Genomic DNA, 20,534 nt, shown 5'->3' on the forward strand with positions numbered 1-20,534 from the left:
GAACCAGGGGTGCCAATTCCCCCAAGTTCAATGGCGCAAATCCCCCCCCGCAACAAAACTTTTCTCAACTCTTTCCCTTTTTAATTTTTTATATTTTTTGCTCCCTTTTTTAATTTTATTTACTTTTTACGAATATTTTTTATTTATTTATTTTTAATTTTTACTTCCCTTTTTTATTTTATTTACTTCTTTTCTAATTTTTTTAATTTGTTTATTTATTTATTATTATTATTATTTTATTAGAAAAGTTTTCTGCTACGCCAATGACATATTCACACAGAGATTAAATAAATGAATGAAATGAAATATAAACAGAATAAAATAAAATAAATAATTTAAATTACAAGTAAATAAAGAAATAAATTTTAATCAATAAATTAAAAAAATTCTCCCTAAAAATTTTGATAGCGCAACTTGCGCCATAATCCCCTCCAATGGGCACCCCTGTTTGGAACTACGTTATTATAGTCGCTGGTTGCAATGTCGTAAAATAACGAGTAGAAATTTAGAACCAAAATGTCCGATGAGTCAGCTCCCCTTTAGAGTGGCCTCACACTTAAGACATCTAAGCGCAGGAATAATGTCAAGATATCCTACTGTTTCTCTGAGGTGACGATATATTTTTTTCTTAGACAAAAACAGCATTCAGCCAGGTGTGCCCCCCCCCCCCCCTAAGGGCAAGGGCGCACCCCCTCAATATCGCGGAGACTCCCAAAAAGCAAGAACCCTCCCCAAATAAGAAATACTCCTCAACATCCCCCTAAAAATTTCACCCCCCAGACCTCCCGCCCCCAAGTGAGCATCCCTGATTTAGCACAGAACAAACCTCCGCGAACTTTTCTCGCCTCTTGGGAGGTGGCGTGTGTTTGTATTTGTACAGGCGCGTGTGTGTGTATGCGTGTATGTGTGTACGAGTGTGCAGGACATGAATGCCGCCGCCCAGGAGGAGGCAGATGCACAGTGCTGCTGGTAGAGGCCTAGGACCAGAGGAGCGGTCCCCCACCTGCAGGGACCAGTGAACAGTGGTGCTCGCAGAAGTCCGGGTCCAAAAATCAAAGGAACATCAACTGAGGTCAAATGAGAGTAATTAGTAATTCATTGATTGCAAAAAACAATAAAATTTGTCGCCCAACTGAGTTTGAAGTTTTACAATTTATTGTTTGGTTGTTGGAAGTTTGGCGCCATCTATCAAAAATAAAGCTCCAACCATATCTCAGTGATAATTAAAAGGATAGATGTTACATATAAGTAGGCTTGCCAGATTTCTGAAATGTTCAACCGGGACACCAGAATGCCCCTCCCTCTCCTCCTCCAAACGTCGCTAGTATTCAAAAGGGTACTAAACACATATGGATGATTTTTGGTGTTTTATAGAACAGTTTATTCGCAATGCTATGAATAAATGGTTACTAACTATAAACTTAAAACAGGGGTAATAAAAAATGACATTAGTAGATAAAATTTGAACGTTTCACTTCTAAGATATAAATAACATTTTATTTCAGTTCAAAAAAAAAAAAAAAAAAACCACTGTGAATGAGGAATAAAAAATTGTACAATATTTATATAAACTTTTCAGTTTAAAGGGCTTTTATACAGCCTTTTTTGGTTAAGCTAATCCGGTATTAATTTACAAGTGAATGTTACAAATGATAAAGTAATTATCTCTACAATAGTATAAAATGAAGATCCAAAAAGCGTCTGTGTGTTTGAACTCGCAAAACTCGAGAACTACCCGGCCGATTCATACATAGTATAAAATGAAGTCCCCAAAAAGCGTCTGTGTGTTTGAACTTGCAAAACTCGAGAACTACCCGGCCGATTTCGCTGAAATTTTCAGTTTGTTCCTTTAAGTCCTGAGAAGGTTTGCAGACCAGTTCGAAAAAAATTCGATGAATTGTTCTTTTTTTAATCCAATTTAGGCCCAATTTTCTCATAATATCCCGATTATGGGGGTGAAAAATTACTCGCATATAATAATTTTATATATCGTTGGAAAGAGTTGAACTTTCCGCGTTCTAGGCAATTTGTTTCAATGATCTAACTTAATTACGACGGGAGTTATTTGCATTTTTCGCTCGAATTTATTTAGGCTTAGCTGAAATTTAGGCACTACTTTCTTCATTAAATCTATCAATAAAAAGTGAAGGGATAGTCCCACAGTTTTCTTTTTCACAGAACTGAAAAAAACGGCTTTTTTTACTCTAGATTTAACTCGACCTATGGTCGAAAGTTTAACCCTCTATCTCCATTAGAAAAAAAGTTACAAGCGAATAAAATGAAGTTCAAAACTCTGTTCTCTATGCAAGTTTTTAACCATTTTATTTTGCGTTTCCACGGTAACGCTTTTTAAATCCATTGTTTATTTTCATCTTTCTCTTTTTCAATTCCTAAACTTATTTTACTCTGTGTTTCCATGGTTACGCTTTTTAAATCCATCTTTCTCATTTAAATTTCTCAAAAGTATTTTAATATCTGTCATTATTGTTTGGAGGGGAAATTTTGCATGATGTTTTTTTTTCTTTTATTTAAGAATGATTGCTGAATATACGTCACTTGACACAATTTTTATTTTCAAAGTAGACCGGGCAAAGCCGGGCAACGCAGCTAGTCCTAAATAATCCTCTACAAGTCATATTTTTAGATCTTTTTGATCATTGATAACGAAATTTGTTTTTTTTGAGGGACGTGAAGTAAACCCAGGAGTTTTGTCTGAAAACTGGGACGTCTGGCAAGTCTACATATAAGCCATACTACAATGATTTATCATTTTGAGAGAGAGAGAAAAAAAAAAAAGAATTTAACTTTTTACAGCAAAGCTAAATATATGTCAACTTGATTTTTATTAAAACCTACACAATAATCAAGAAAAAAATTTACTTACGTAATTTGTCTTTTTTCTATTGAAGAACTACGGTTGAGTTTCGTTATCAAAATCCGTACTATATTTACCATAAAAACACTGTTTACCTAGAAAGAAAATTTATTTTCATTTAATATTCGATCAAATATTTGAATCACAACAAATACAGTTAAAATTCCAAAAATTTACATATTTAAAATTTTACTTGTCACCTTGTATAGACAAATATCTAATGCAACTATCCAAAATGGTCACAAATTTCAGTTTTTGATTTCTTCGACCAATTATGCGGGCGCACTGGCATTATGATTATTGCGCAGTAAGTTACCATCTTTGAGTCAGGGCTAAGGCAGAACTACATGCAATGTACCGACTGCTCAGTTATGCTATTTTCGTGCTGAACCGCACCCGCTTGCCGACTCTGGCTGGTTTATTAAACTAAATTTTAGTTACCGGTTTGTTGGTAATCTCTGCTTCAATGAGAGAATATCTGCCTCCAGCTCGGTTGTTGATTATTGCACACTGATGAATCTACAAATAAAGACAAAACTGTATCTCTGGATGTCATAACAAGGCCAGGGCCTGATTACTGAATAGCAAACTAGGCCGTGGTCTAGGGCCACCGGTATTTAGGGGTCCCCAAATGGCTGAAATTACTTTATGCTATGGCTAAAAAATGTTTCAGTCAACGGCTAAAGCTATAAAGTTTGAATACAGGGACCCCCAAAATATATTTGACCTAGGGCCCCTTGTCCCTCTATATCTTAATCGGGCCCTGAACAAGGCTGTCGGTATTTTGCCTGTATTAAGATTAGTGTTTAACAAGGATTCTTTCTAGTTTCTGCGGACTAGACAAGCGTTTCTCATCCGTTTTTGGCCCGCGGATCGGTAAAAACTTATGAAAATATTTCACGGGTCGATAAATTTTTCTTCTCTTCCCTTTTTTTTTAAATGCAAAAAAGGAACAGCGTATTAAAGATCCGGCCGGAAGATGCATGCACTACAAGATTTTAAAAAATTATTTTACTTACATTAATAGTCAAAATAATAATAATTATTATTATTATGCTTAAATAATTTTATCTTTGGAAAAAATCGAAGGGAAAAAAATCACTGGATTAATGAAAAAAATATCATTTTTTACCAGCAGAGCTGTTATCATGGGACCAGTCAGGATCCAAACGTAGCTTGACTTCCCGTAACCTTTCCAGCAGGGCGTATGAAGCTCACGAGACATGATGAAAGCCCACGACGAGACAAAGAGCAGAGGCAAACCTGAAACATAAATTGACAGGCTTTAAAACAGGGAACTGAAAATTTACGAAATGTTACATGTAAATTTTTTTTTCCCGTAGCGTGTCAAGAAGTTTTTACTTACTGGCCACCCCTGAGAAGTTGAGTTATGGCCTTGAGAAATTTCATTTCTTTAGAGGGAGAGCAATCAGAAAAAAGAGGAATTGTTAGGCGCAGAGTTGGGCTACCATTGCAACCCTTTTATTGGCGAGAAAATCCTGTACCTCTTGCTACTTCTTACCTGCATTATATTGTTCGCCAAATAGGCAATAACACTGCAAAATAAACCCGCAAATTCTTAAGCCGTTTTTCCTCACCCCTATTTCAACAAATGGAATCGTTTAATCGGTCGGGCGGCGGAGCTCAACTTGCTGGAGGTGTACAATATGTGTTGATTAATGTTTGCTATCGCTGCATAGAAAATAAACACGTTTTTCAGTTTTGTAATATATATATATATATATATATATATATATATATATATATATATATATATATATATATATATATATATAAATATATATATATATATATATATATATATATATATATATATATATATACTCGTATGTTTCACAGGATTAGTTAAAATATCATTTACGAAATGAAACTAGTACAATTGAGTCCCGAAAACCCGACTTAATATAAACCGAAAAGTGGCCAAACTTGAGGAAATGCCGGGTTATCGGGAATGCGCGCAAAAGGTTTTAGGCGAAAGAGGTAGTTTTCAATAGTAATAAATGTCGAAGTATTCAAATTGATGGCTGGAATTTTGGAAGTTCATTTTGGCGAACGATAACTGCCCACTAGAATTATAATGCTGATAAGAATCATTGCGAAGGATCCCATTTGATTATCCGGGACCTTCATAAATGTTTTTTATAGCTCATAGAATCTTACCATGCATAGAATCTTACCATGCATAGAATCTTACCATGCTCTTTTTCATTGTCACAAAATGGTGATGAAATCCTTTACACTGTTGAAACATCATAAAAAATTTCCTTTCTTTCTTTCTAATGGGATTGTGATAGGCGCATTGGCCTTTTGTAGACCTAACGCGATCCCCGATATGGCATCCAGGCTTGCATTTAGGCACAGAAGTCAATGGCACGGATACTTTTGACTCTCAGTTTCCATCAGAAGGAGGCACCCGTGCTCTGGGTGATGTGAAACTGCACAAGAGGTTTTAATTTTGCCGAGGGCATTCAAAGCCAAAAGCTCAAGGGATCTTATACATGCCTTATAATCATACGAAATGGGAGCTGCCGATTTTCTGCATCTCAAAAATCCACTGACTGGCCATTGCGGGTCAGAACCCGGAACCACGATTCACCATACGCCACCCTGCCGAAGTCGCAAAAATATAGGTACTAATTCAATACGCATGCAGCCGAACCTGCCTTAAATCCATATTTCCTTTCGTTTATAGTGAAGACTAAAAGGCAGGGAAAGCACATGAGTAGACATACAATAAATTTTGAATATCAAGAATTTTATGGAAAGTCTATTTTGATTATTTGGATTTTATAAAAGTTTAGTTTTTGTTGTTGATAATATTATAAAGAGTCTTATTTTTACGATTGTTAACTTTGTGGATGGAAGGGTGTCGACGAATGATAATAATAATAAACGGATCGTTTTACCAAGTGAAAAACCAGAGTTGCGTAGCGAAAGGCAAGGGCGGATCCAGAAATGTTTCGGGAGTGGGGGGGGGGGGGGGTTGGCTTTTCAACTTATCTATTCCTTCATATCTGTACACATGCCTGGGAGGGGGGGGGCGAGGTTGCCGCAGCATTTTTATCTAAAACAACTAAAATATAGAGATTTAGCCAAGGAAGTCGCCAAACTTATTCCTTTCGTTTCCAGTTGAAAGAGTCTAAAATTGCGTTTTAGAACTTCAATTTTGTAATAATTCCGAGGGAATGCTTTGAAACCCCCTTCCCCTAATTCATCAAAGGTCGTCTAAATTCTAAAATTGCATGTTTTGAAGAAAAAACTACCGGAGGAAAGTCTCTGAACTCATTCTTTCCCTATAACTACCTAAAATATGTATAATCGTGTCTTCAAGACTTAAATTTTTGCGAAATGCCCGGCCTCCAAACCAAAGCCTCCCCCTAACATCTCCAAAGATCGTTTGAAATTGCCCTTTTGAAACTTCAATTCCGAAAAGTTTCCGAAAAGGAAATTTGAACCTCATTCCTCCCCTTAATGTCATCAAAAATCGCCTACATTTGCGTTTTAGAACTTCAATTCGGAAACATTGCCAGTGCAGGGTCCCTCAAGGGAGGAGCGATCGCCTCCATCGCCCCTCCCTTGTATCCGTCCTTGGAAGAAGGATACGGAAGAAAAATGACTTCGTTTTAAGAACAGAAGTATTTTGAATGGAATGCGAAATTTTATGAAGAACTACTGCTCAAGATTTCTGAAATCCATTGAAGATCCCTTATAGATATTGAAAATTTTAGGCGGAGTTCTCTTTTGCCCCATTCGAGAGTCTTACAACTGAATCTTTTTAGTGGCAGGTAGAATGTCATCTTTGAATGGTTGCTTTGGCGATAATGAATATTATGACGGTTCCGTTTTGACGCTCAAAAGATTCACGCAAGATCCATTTTTGCAAACGGCATCAAACGATGCCCACTACAATGAACTTTAGCACGGGACCTGAATTGAGTGCCCGCTTAGCTGACAATGACACATCGACTTCTAGTTGATTCATTAGATTTTTACCGAAAATAATTCAAATTTGAAAACAAGTAGTATTTGAATAAAAGCTGACCAATTTCTTTGAAATTTTGGTCAAATAAAATGCATTTTTAGTAATTTTACTGGCAGCGATTTCTGAGATTCTTCAGATTTAGTAATCAGGACCCGGCTCCGTGACACCTTGCGATATTCAGCTATTGGCTATTTTCTAAAAAAAGAAAAAACCAAAAATGTTTCCATTCTGGAGATCCGACATTATTTAGAGGATCATTTCTGGAGATAAGGTAGTTTTTAAAGGATCCTATTTTGGAGGTTATGAATGTTAAGAAGTATATTATTTGTCAAACAGAATTGCACTAGGGTAATGGCAACAGTAACAGACAAGGGTTCAGTAATATACAGTCGTAAGTTTGGATTTAAATAATAAGAGTTTTAGGCGGGTAAAACTGATGTTGCTGCGAACCATGAATACGGTGCAACCATCTAGTGTTTATTCAGAGTGAATTTTATGAGCCAGTATGTATTTACAAGGCAGTAGTGGAAGGTTATGAACAGTCACTCTGCCGGTGTTTCATTTTGAATTTAATAAGGTTTTAGATTTAAAAATAAAGAACTTTTGCACATTTAGAAGAGAAAAGGGGAATTTAGTTCCTTACTCATACTTTACTCTTCCTATCTGTTGCTGGGTATCAACAGAATTTTCGGAGTCTGTTACTGGGGGTCGGACTTTTTTTTCGAAATTGAGGAAAAAAAAACTAGTTCTAAGGATCCAGAAGCAGTCAAACGTTAAATGAGATGTAGTTGCATGAGAGAAAAATAGTTTAAAACGTCTAAATACATTAAAAGGCTCAGAAAATTGAGTTAAGCTACGAGCGATGTCGTAAGAATGTCTGTGACTGGTGCCGTTACTTACCCTACCTGTTCGTTTTAGAAACCCGCATATATGTTTGCATCACAAACTCAATATGCTGTACATGTATTGGCGCATTGTCGGCAACGGCAAATATGCAACATGCTAAACGGAGATAGTACGTGCAAATTTTACTTCACGATCGCATGGGAAAATGCAAAGCGAAAAATATACATTTAGCGAAATAGAGTATTACAAGCGAGATAAATTATAAATATAATACTCTAAATATAATACTAAATAGAGTATTACATTTAGAGTATTATAAGCGAAAAAAATACATTTGATCAGGGATATCGACTCTAGGATTGCCGCTGAAGCTTGAGTATCTTCGAAAATGTGCTTGATTATTATAGTTCTGTAATGCAAGAATTTCTTATACTTTAACGATTAATAGTTTTATTATTATGTTTATTTTTTAGTTTCTACCTAACATAGAAATAGTTCTCGGCAGCAGAGGCGTAGCTAGCCCTACTTTCGGGGGGGGGGGGGGGTTACCTCTTTTATTATATATATATATATATATATATATATATATATATATATATATATATATATATATATATGTTTTTAATTTTATTAGCTGCTTTAGAATTTACATAAATATCTATTTGAGAGAGCAACAGCAATTTTCGAGTGTTATAAACAGAAGTCATGGTTATTTTCTACTTTTTAATGCGAACCAAGTTAACAGAAATAGTACAGAACATTCTAGATTCATTTCGTTTTTAAACATTTTATTCCTGTAATGCTATGCAGTTTTTCTTTAAAATTAAAATTTCCTTCAGAAGGGTTCGATGGATTAATGCTGCTTCAACAGACTGTACTTCGATTTCTTCAGACGACCTTAACTTTCTCTTTTTAGAGCAACCATTTTCGTCATTTACATATTTATTTCTTTGTGTTTTAAAAAGCTTGTTATCGGTTTTGCTCACTTCATTATACAACAACGTTCACTTAGAATATACTATTCTAAATAGTTCAGACTGCACGTTTTTTAAAGAATACGCAGTAAATACTGGCTGACATTTTTGACAAATCGATGTGATTGCCGTGGATACTCTGGTTAGCAAAGGTCGTTTTGACTGTGACAGCACAACGCCAACAAAAACCTTATGTCTCGAATTCTGGCTATGCTACCATTTTCGGATTCAAAGCCCAGTGATCTTTAAATCAGCAAGCAAAAGCATTTATTTTCTTTAACTCGAAGCAGAAAGAGCTGAGGGGGCAAAAAAGGGAGAAATGCGTTCCACGAATAGGTTTTTCTAGGAAGATGAACTAAAGGACAGTCGTTTCGAGCACTTGGAAGAAGAGTAAAGGGGTTAAACTCACAGGTTGAGTATTGGTTGCATTATGGATGAGTATTTCAAGTTCATGGTTAAAGGTCATTCAAGTTAAAAGCCATTTTGCTCTGTTATCTGGTTTAGTACTGTTCTTTGGTAGCTCTCTTTCTTAAAATTATGATTCCTTATAGAAAACCGAGATAATAGGAGTGAAAAGAAAATTTGAGATTTTTTCAAGTAAAGAAAAAAGGAAAATCCTAGAATCTTCGCCAGGTTAGATTTGCAGCAATTGCTAACCTCAAGAGGATAAATAATTAAAAAAAAAAAATCAGGCACCAAAAAGCAATAAAAGACTTTTTCTTGAAAAAGATATGCTTAAAGTTTCTTTTACTGTCAAAATGATTCCTTAAACTCGCAATAAAGCACTTAATAATGTAATAATAGAATAAAGACCTAACGAAACTAATACAGAGGAATTTTGATCAAGAGCCCATATTGTCTTTAGTATCGATTTCAAATTTTCACCATCATATTCTAAATTTCTTCTTATAGCCCCCTTATCTTAAAACCTCTTCATCTCGATTTTTTCCTTCCTGCGAAATTCGAAATATACAGATTCAACTGTATGTAATATTCCCACTGCGCCGCTCATAAAATTAAACATTGCAGAATCTATGACAAAAAAGGCTACATATGCGTGGATTTAACTAATCAATCTCATTTCTAAAGCGAAGTGTGAAATTTCACTCAATTATCAAAAAAATGTTCCAGCAGAGTGAGGAGTGAGGCGTCTTTACGCTTGAGGGTCACTCATGGAGCTGATTTTCAATGACACTGGGGGGGGGGGGGGGTAGGGGGGGGGGTAGCGAAGTGAATTTTTGACCATTGTTATTCACAAAAAAAAAGGCGTTTTGATTTTTTTTCTTTTTCTTCTCTTTTTCTTTTCTCTTCTCTTATCTTTTTTTTCTCATGTCTTTTCTTTCTCTTCTCTTTTCTCTCTCTCTCTCCTTTTTTTGAGACAAACATTTCGGGGGGGGGAGGGTTTTGTCCCCCCCCCTTAGCTACGCCCCTGCTCGGCGGAGTGGTGTAGGGGTTAGGCGTTGGTTTATTACGCTCAAAGGAGCGGGATCAAACCTGACTCCAGTCGGTGGATTTTCAAGATGTAGAAAATCGTCACTGTCCATTTTGTATAGTTATGCGGCTTGTAAAAGACACCTAAAGTTTGGCCTTTGAACATCTCAGCAAAATAAAGTTTTAGTGCAGTAACGCATCGAAGAGCCCAGGTGCTTCAACTGGTGAGGAAACTGGTCGTAAAAACTCTCAAGGAAATGGCTATTCACCGAGAGAGGAGACACATGAAAGAATGGATATCTGCTCTTCTAATAGGACATCTTGGAAATGCACTAAATCCAGGTACGGATATAAAGGGGGGGGGGAATCATGACCCCCCTTCAGAGACCAAACACAGCCTGCTTATATTTCGAAAATTTGCCACAGATTCCTTATTTTTGACCGAAAATTGCACTTTGACCGCTCCCTCCTCCCCTGCTTTCTGATGATGACCCCCGTCAAAATCAGAAGACGGGTTCGCCCTTGACAAGGTCGGCAAAGGTGCGAAGTTCCATAATAAAACAACTTAGCAAAAGTTATTTTTCCCATCAATTATTTCTCATTAAAATACATTTTCCATTGCGGGTTTAAGTTTTTGTTAACTCTCTTTTGGGACCCCCCCCCCCTCCATTTTGGACTTTGAGCTTCTGCACACCCCCTAGTGTTTTTGAAAACGCGCCACCATTACTCTCGTGGATCCAAACTTAAAAACGTTTTTAAAATATTGAAAAGACAATTTTAAATAGTGATAAAATTGAAGAAAATTAAAAACTCTCAATGGTAAATATAATGCAGTGAAGCCAAAAACATTTCTTAGAAATGGAAATAAAACACTCAAACGCAACATCAAAACTCATGTAAATAAGAGCAAAAATGTTCAAAGTTTCGCAAAAATACTGAACAAATAAAACATTTACTTTTCAGTTTGGATGTCTGAAAGGGAAAAGAAATGTTTCGACGTTTTAGCTTGCTAAAATTCCCACAGTTCGATCGCAGAAAAAGGCCTTTATGTATTCTTTTATTCCTTTTGTCTCTTTATATGCTCTAAAGAAGGGAGTTTTCTTTGCGAATGAAATTCGATTCTCCCATCTTGATATATCTCAGAGATGTTGGAACATTCCCCCCACATGTATATTCAACGAAACGCAAAAATATATTGATTCAGCTTTAAATTTTATTCCCCTTTTAGGGTGATAGAAGTAGCTTCAAACTTTCGAAAACCATTCAAAGGGCAGAAAATGTTCAAAATATAAGTAATGTTTATTTTGTTGAATATTTTTTAAAATTCCTTGAACAAACCAATATTTAGTATTATTTATTTATTTTTAAAAACACATCACGTCGCCTCTTCCAAATATTATTTTGAACTTGAATTTTTACGATGAAGCTTCGTAGTCGTAAAAGTATACGAACAAGCTCCAAATTTGTAGTAATGGGATTTTAACAAAACGCAATTTTCAAAGATGACAGGAGAAGAAAATTTGCTTAATGGTCGTTGGCTGGTACACAAACTTTTTAAAAAGCTTTTTTTTTGAGCAATCACGATTGCTTATTGCTTTCATTTGACCGTCCTTGGCGTCTGGTTCCTTTTTCAGCTTGGACCAGGGACACCAGCACCACCGCCCACCGACCTATGCAGCGGCGCGGCGCGGCTGCTCCGGTCCTGAGCTATCCGCTTCTCCTGGTCGGAGGCGTCCATGTCCTACACACATGCGCGCTCATACACACAAGCCTTTACACACATGCCTACGTGCATACACACAGGTCTACGCACACACACAAGCCTACACATGCACGCACGCGTGCCTACATATACACACACGCCTGCACGCACACACACAACTATACACACGTAACTGTCTAGGAGGAGGGGTAGGCTTGGGGGGACAGGAGCTGTTTCTAGAAACAATAGCCCCCTATGAGTAGGGCACTGTCGCAACTCGTGATTGCGAAAAACATAATTTGAAGTCAAAATTTCAGAATTCAAATTAATTTTGAAAATTCGAAAAGTTTTTTTTTTTTTCTTTTCTTTTTTTTTTTTTTTTGAAGGCTGCTTTCCAGATGTTGTTCTAGCCACAGTTTAATAGTTACGTTTCAATTTTAAAAATCCAATGAAACTCTAGCCATTTTTAACCATTTAATACTACAATTGGGATAAACCTAACCTGGTATAGCGTCGTAATGCTGTGATTAGGATCTGCGTAAGCTTCGTAATGCTGCCAGGTTAGGTTTACCCCAACCTTATTTTCCCATAAATTGAATCTTTGCATTCGTACACCTATCCACTCCATTTTTAGGACTCTACAGTTGGAGGCAAACCTAACCTGGCAGAGCCGTAATGCTATGGTTAGGATCTGCGTAGCTTTCACAATGCAGCCAGGTTAGATTTACAACAGCTAAGAGTCCTAAAGGTAGAGTGGATCGGTACACGAATGCAAAGGTTTCCATTTAGGGTAAAGTAGGGTAATGACGCTGAGCGGGGAATCCCGCTCACTCAAATATCTCTAAGCAGAACAACATTGATAACCTGCGATTGGTATTGCCATACAACATACATCATTACAAGTGTCTAGAAAGAATATAATCATTGCTGGAAGGGAACTGTTTTTGTGACCTCACCTCATAAGTTTACAATAGTTTTATTATAACACTAGTGGTACCCACACGGCTTTGCTCGTAGTAGAACATTAAAAGGTCTTTTGGTTCGCCTGTACATTTACAAATAATGTCTGGTGAATTTCTCGCCAATTAGCTTGCCCATGTTACGGTTCCATGTTATGATAACTTGGCAATTTACTCGTCCATCTTATGATAATTTTGCTCGGGAAAACGTTCTTAAAATTGGAATAGAAAAAGAACAAAATCGAATTTTCAAAATATCGCTTTGAGGTGCACACCCTCATGCTACAAACTAACTTTGTGCCAAATTTCATGAAAATCGGCCGAACCATCTAGGCGCTATGCGCATCACAGAGACCCAGACATCCTGACAGACAGAGATCCAGACTTTCAGGTTTATTATTAGTAAAGATTCTACAACATGTGTTACTTAAAGATAAATGCGCACTCTTATTTTCATATATTAATTTATTCATTGCGTTAATCAAATGTAAGCATTTAGCTGCAAGTTCATAATTTTATTCATTTTTGCAGTGCATTGTTACACCAACTATATGGTGTTTTAAAGTCTTACTCGGCGAATAAATGTAACGCCACTTACGTCAGTTGAAAAGTACAAGGTGATCCAACAGAAACGTCCCCTAACCGTTGAACCAATCGAAACGAATTTCAGAAATGTTTGAAGGTACGCGCTCAAGATGGTGATGATTTTTAAAAAGGCAGTGCTTGCGGTTACGGTTACAGAGAAAATTCCTAACCTCAACGCCGACGTTTCTCTTGCGCAAATAGATCAGGGTATTGAAAACTGAAAATGGCGTTGGAACAATTGGCGTGTGCTAAAAGTTGCTCGTAGGGACTTTGAAACACCTGACTGAAAAAACACCCTATCCTACCTTGTGAATTATGCTTTCTTCAAAGCCCCTCCTCTTTCGTGGTGTCATTAGCTGTTTAAAGTTCCCTTCCTTGCAAATGCTTGAGGACAGCAATTTTCATCACACGTAAATCGTTCTAACTCTATTTGTGGTTTTTAATAAGTTAATCAATTTGCTCGAAGAAAAAAATACGGATTTCTGGTCAAAAATTTCGAAATTATCTCACTGTATGTCTAAACTGGAGCACTGCGTTGTACCAACGAGTTGGAAAGAGCAAGTTTATGACTCAAAATTTAAATTTAGACCTCTTTGGATTTTTTTTTCAGATTCCAAAATTGTTATTTATTGGCGAAAACATTCCTTGTCGCTAATTTTCTGGCTAAAAATCCCCTATGTGAATTCCTGAGCATCAAAGGATCTCTGACTAATTTCGCAACGAACCGGCATAAACTTTGGATTTATAGACGGAATATACACACAGCTAACATTTTTTATTAATACTACATTTTTTATTACTAGTACTTTTTTTACTTCACATTTCTCACATGGTTCAGTACTACACTAAGTGGCAGGATAACTTCATTTTAAATAGTTTTTTACTATTTACTTCTTAACGATTTGTAACTCTATAATAATTCAAGAGTTTCTTTTCAGTTTTATCTGAATACATGCAAAATAACGTTCTTAAAATATGACTAAGAGCATTTAAACATAGAAATTGTGGATTCGAGTTGTGCTGAATGAACAAACGAGAAGAAAAATCCATTTATAGCGCAATATTTCGCCTAACTACACATTGAAAAAGGATTAATAAAACCTTACCCCATCCTATTAAATAGTATAATTTGAAAGGAGCATCTTGTTTGAAGACAGATACAGTTATTCTGCTATGCAGAAGGAGTCCCTCTACAAACATCCAGTTGATGCTGGCCATTGCTGCATACATTTTGACGCACATCAGTAGTTTGCACAGCCATTCCTTTAAGAGAAAAAGATCAATTTAAAAATCAGGTATACACTGTAGAATTACCTCCACGTGGTGCACTCAGGGCAGCGGAAATGGACAATCACCACCTACAGACATGTATTACTCTCTCTGGTCGAGGCCAACGCGCTAAATATTGATAAGCAGGAGAGCAATGGGCGGCCGATACATTTCATTTTGCTCTCCGTACTAGCTGACGTACACAATGGTGTAATAAGATTCTTTGTAGCCTTCTCAACGCTGCCAAGTTAGGTTTGCCACAACTACAGTCGCCGAAAAAAATAAATAAGTAATATTCTCCAATCTATGAGATAAGGGGCTACTTACAAATTATGTCACGCTTTGAGAGGGTTGGGGTTTCGTGATATTGTGAGTTTGTGACAGATAGGTAACAATAAGTGGGACACCACGCATATTTTGTTAGAATATGCTTTTAAAAAGTAGCGCTGTTTGTGACAAAGCGGCGGAGTGGGGGGTGGGGGGGGGGGGGCAGAAGTGCCCACAAGGGAGGGGATTTTTAAAAACTTTTAAAAATGTTTTACTTTTAAGTTTATTTATTGATTTATTTTTATTTAAAATATTTATTTTATTTTGTTTCATTATGTTTACATTTTATTTCATTTATGTGTTAAGCTTGTGTGTGTGTCATTGGCGTAGTGCGTAGCACAGAACTTTTCTAATAAAAAATAATTACAATAATTAAAAACAAATAAATAAATAATATAGAAAAAAATAAATAAAATATAAAAAAGAGAGCTAAAAATAAAAATTGAAAACAAAAATGAAACAGGGCTGAGAAATCGGGGGGGGGGGGATTTGTGCTATTTAACTTGTGTAGGGGAGGCACTCCTGGGGGGGTGAAGTTTGACACTTTGCGGAAAAGGGGGGAGGGCCAAGGTGAAGTGTGACACTTTGTGACAGGGGAGGGGGGTTGAAAATGTAGAAAAACTGTGACATCATTTATGGACAGCCCTTAAGATGCAAAGCATTTTAAACAAGCAGTAGCCATTAAATGAAGGGAGATTGCTCACTCTGCGCAAATCTTACATGCTACGTATGTGGAACATGCATAGGTGTTAATCGGAGATATAAAACATACTCGTTGAACAAGTTATATCACATGGGATTGTAACTACGATTTTATACTATACCAGATACAGTATAACTACAGCTGTGTCTTAAAATTACCGACTCGTAATTTATAGAGTAATCGACTTAGACTGTTGACCCTTTTTTCTTTGGAAATCATCATTTTGAGGCCGTTTAACTACTAAAGCAAAGCGTAACCCATTCTGTCTTATTTCAACTTAGGTACGATACTAGGGTGTTTAGCTAATCCAATAGTTATTTCTGTGCTCAATTTATAGCTTAAGCAAGATGTTCATACCAAAAACAAAACAGAAACACACGAAAGCAACATTATTAAACGTCGTTGACCAGCAAAGCTATGAGTGACCCGCAAAATTATGCATACAAACTAGTTTCAAGTATTATCCATATCAAAAATTTAAAAAAAAAAAAAAAAAAAAAGTCATAGATCACTTATTGCTTCAGAAGCAAAATGAGCCTATAATTACCACCGTAAGTTCATAACCTTCGAACTAAGACCTTTTTTCAAGGTAAAACAAGTAAAAACGAAGAATATTTATTCTCTTTACAGTACTCAGTGGCGCAGCAAAGCGGGGGGGGGGGGGGGAGCCAATGATTTTAACATAAATGCAAATTCTGATTCAGTAATTTATGCATATGAAAGGGCTGTTTTGATCAAAAAAAAAAAAACCCTTCAGAATGTTTTTATACCATCAATCCAACCCTGTTGAAAGACCACAATTATAGAGGTGGTGAAATCATGGTTTGCGCAGGTACCTCGCTCGGTGGTCACACTGACCTGCATGTGTTCCATGGAGGAACTCTGACTGGTCTGAAATATCGGGATGAGATCCTTGATCCATTTGTCCACCCATATGCTGGTGCTATTGGCAATGACTTTATTCTGATGGATTAGAATACACGACCTCACCGAGCTCGGATTGTTTAGGAGTATCTTTGGATCACGGTTTGGGACGAATGGAATGTCAGCTTTTGAAGGTCATTGCCTTCAAAAAACCACTCCAGCAGGTATTTTTGATCCAAAACACTCCCCAGAAGGTATTTCTGGCTGCGCTAGTGATAGTACTACAAACTAACACAATAAGGAAATACATAATACGAAAATTGAAGGTATTAACTCTCAAAAGTGGTTCACTTTAACAATGCTCTTAAAATACGACATCTGGGTTGGGGGCGTTCCCCTAGGGTGGAGGGAGGAATCCTTAATTATAACCTGAAACCTCATTTATGATTTTCTGACAAAAAAAGTCGTGTTTGAAAAGTAAGCAAAGATTAAAAGCAGTAGGGTAAGGGGCCATTCATTAATTACGTAAGGATGATTTTGGCAATATTTGCCCCCCCCCCCCTCCCCCATGTAAGTTTACGTAAAATTTACATAATACGAAAATTGAAGGTATTAACTCTCAAAAGTGGTTCACTTTAACAATGCTCTTAAAATACGACATCTGGGTTGGGGGCGTTCCCCTAGGGTGGAGGGAGGAATCCTTAATTATAACCTGAAACCTCATTTATGATTTTCTGACAAAAAAAGTCGTGTTTGAAAAGTAAGCAAAGATTAAAAGCAGTAGGGTAAGGGGCCATTCATTAATTACGTAAGGATGATTTTGGCAATATTTGCCCCCCCCCCTCCCCCATGTAAGTTTACGTAAAATTTTTACAACCCCTCCCCCTATTCTTACGTAAGATTCCATTTCGTTTTCCAAAATAATAAAATAACGAATCTTACGTCATTGAAATCGAAATTAAATTCACAATTTAAAAAAAAATTAAACCTTTTTATGTTCAGAAATATTTACTAAAAAGTTGGAGACTGAATGTTTCTTCGACATTTTTTTTGTATATGATGGGATACTAATTAAAAATAAAACATGCCATCCATAGTGCGATTCTTTTATTATATTTTACACTATTCATTCTTTGTGAAACAAATAAAAACAGCTCATCCTAGTATGATTTTTACCTTCTAGCAGTAAACGGAATATGATTCCTGCCAATCCACTTGACAGCGCTATTTCTAATATAAAATATCGACTTGGAAAGTATTACGTAAGAATGGGTTTGAACCCAACCCCAAGTAAGAGTTTGTAGAGATTTTTCCAATCCCCCCTCCCCCTCGGGATCCTTACGTAATTAATGAATGACCCCTAACGGCACCAGTAACAGACATGCTTAAGACATCTCTCTCAGGTTAACTTAATTTTTCTGAGCCGTTTATTATATTTAGACTTTTCAAACTATTTTCTCTTATGCAAATATCTCTCCTCGAACGTTAGGGCTGCTTCTGGAACCTCTGAGTTAGTTAATTCTATTTTCACTTGTTCAATTTCGAAAAAAGATCCAACCCCGAGTAACACACCGACAATTCTGATGGTACCCAGTAACACATAGGATGCGGAAAGGATGAGCAATGAACAGATATCCCCTTTTCTCTTCAAAACGTGCTCAAGTTCTTTATTTTTAGAACTAAAGCCTTATTAAATTCAAATGAACATGAAACACCGGCAGACCTCGTGGTAGCTGTTCACAACCTTCCACCACTGCCTTGTAAATACCAACTGGCTCTGATAACAATAGGTGGTAGCACCGTATTCATGGGCCGCAGCAACATCAGTTTTACCCGCCTAAAATTCTTATTATTTCAATTCGAACTTACTACTGTCTGTCACTGGACCCTTATCTATTACTGGTGCTGTTACCCTGTTACACAAATATCTAGTTTATACATTTTTATTACGAACGATTGTAACTTTAATTAAATACTTAAAGAGAAAAATATTCCCATAGGTTATTGGAAACAAAAAAAAAGTATACGTTTGTTTTAAGTTAAAAATACTTTTCGTTTCATTCAAAATGAAATTAAGTAGTAACATTAAGTGATTCGTGATTTACGAAAGGCATTAAATTCTATTTTCTGGCAAGAAGTTAGAAATCGAGAAGGGAAGAAATAAATTTTAAATCAGAAAAAAAAAAAAAAAAAATTCTTCACTACTATTTACTCGGTAAAATTCACATTTATTTGCTACTTTTTAGAAATGAACTAAATGCAGAAAATTCCTTCAGACAAAAAGTAATTTTCATCTCCAGACAGAATGAAACTAAAATTGGTCTCGCCGTTTGTTCAACATTAAAAATTGCACCGAGTTAAATTTTTAAAATGAATTTAGTTTGCGTTCGTTGGAATGTAAACGTACTATTTGATGTCCTATTAGCATAGGGAGATTTTTAACTTTCTAAGAATTATGTCCTAACTATTCATTGTATGATGCTTTTTCTTAACTAGTTATGGGAAATTTTACGCAGTTTATTCAGAAAAGTTTGAGACTTACTAGAAAGTTTGAGTTTACTAGATTTTTTAATTTTGTTTCTAGTCAATTGCTGGAATATGATTAAAACACAGAAGTATATTTTTGGTTTGTTATCTTTCTTGTACACTGTTTTAACTAAAAAAATTACTTAAGTTATTAATTGTGTAGTTGAGTCAGGAGAGCGTATGTTTTGAGTCATGTACCATGAGAATTAAAATACAGTTGAAATCTCTTAATACGACCACGTTTAACACAAAATCATGGCTGAAACGAACATTTTGTTCGTTTTGCTATTGAATTACGTTAAAACTCTCATCGGTAATAGGAGAAATCGATAATAATAACTGTGATCTTAGGACAGTATCAGGGTAAGATGCAAGGCATAGAAATAGGCATCCAAAGGGGTATTGAAGAAGGTAGGCTAAAAGGCATAGAGAGAAAGGACGCGAGGAAGTTTCAAAAAACATCTACTGCAAGAATTAGATACTATTATAATTGAAAGCATCTTTTATACTTCGATGCTAGACAAATAATTCTTCATTCCAGGTTTAGATTTGCAACTATTAATTGCGCTTTGTCATTATCAATTTGAAGCCATTCATCCCTTTTTAAATGGTAATGGTCGTATTGGGCGACTGCTTATCTTATATAATTAATAACTGAGCGTATGTATCTATGTATGTACCGTATCTCCAAGTTTCTTCTCACGCACGACAGTGAATTGACCGTCGCACCAGGTATCGATGGATTCGTAATCTTCCCGTCTTCATGTTTGGCTATTTAACATAATCCTCCGATAACAATTAGCGGAGACATTATATTAAAAACTATGAATTATGACACTTAGATTTCGACATAAAATCCCTATTTTTCAAAGACTTTCCTCCATTCAAATTATTATTCAGTGCTTCATCTCAACTTTCTGCAACAATGCTTTTATTAAAATTTGTAGCGTGAAGAAAATCATGAGACGAAAGATCTGTTGCTATTTTTTGTCTCGAATATGAGCAAATAAAATTCTGGGTTTTGTTTTAAAGGCGTCTCCTGTAATCAGAGGATTTAAAATGTTTACTTTTAGGTTATTTGTCCGAAATCTGCTGCAAATCTTTACTGACTTTTTTTTGTTGTTCAAGCCTGGTTAATGAACATGCGTCACTTGACATAACTTTTATTTTCGAGGTAGACCGTGCAAAGCCGGGCGACGCAACTAGTTATGTTAATATTAGTTGAACAAAAAAATCTCCTTTCGCTTTTGTTATACTTATATGCATTTTTTGAAGCGACATCATGGTTATGGATAGTATTCGATTTCACTGCCGCAACCTTCTAGTACGCATTACAAATACACTGAACAGCCAGCACTACAATTGTTGGAAATTGTAATCATCCCGTACATTCAGCGCTTGCCATCAGCCATATTCCAACAGGCTAATGAGCGACCATACGTTGCACGAAATGTTCAAGAGTTCTTCTTT

General features: G+C 36.2%; 1 protein-coding gene across 1 annotated transcript in view; it reads right to left on the reverse strand.

The window, feature by feature from the left end:
* Positions 1-20,534, reverse strand: part of LOC129223182 (corticotropin-releasing factor receptor 2-like) — a 144,067-nt gene that overhangs the window by 25,594 nt on the left and 97,939 nt on the right. The window contains exons 6-8 of the mRNA XM_054857749.1: positions 14,482-14,638; positions 4,008-4,138; positions 2,885-2,970 (exon numbers count right to left, since the gene is read on the reverse strand). Coding sequence (XP_054713724.1) covers positions 2,885-2,970; positions 4,008-4,138; positions 14,482-14,638 — 374 coding nt within the window. The remainder of the gene's footprint in view (positions 1-2,884; positions 2,971-4,007; positions 4,139-14,481; positions 14,639-20,534) is intronic.

This window comes from Uloborus diversus, chromosome 5 (assembly GCF_026930045.1).
Source record: "Uloborus diversus isolate 005 chromosome 5, Udiv.v.3.1, whole genome shotgun sequence".
Classification (NCBI taxonomy): domain Eukaryota; kingdom Metazoa; phylum Arthropoda; class Arachnida; order Araneae; family Uloboridae; genus Uloborus; species Uloborus diversus.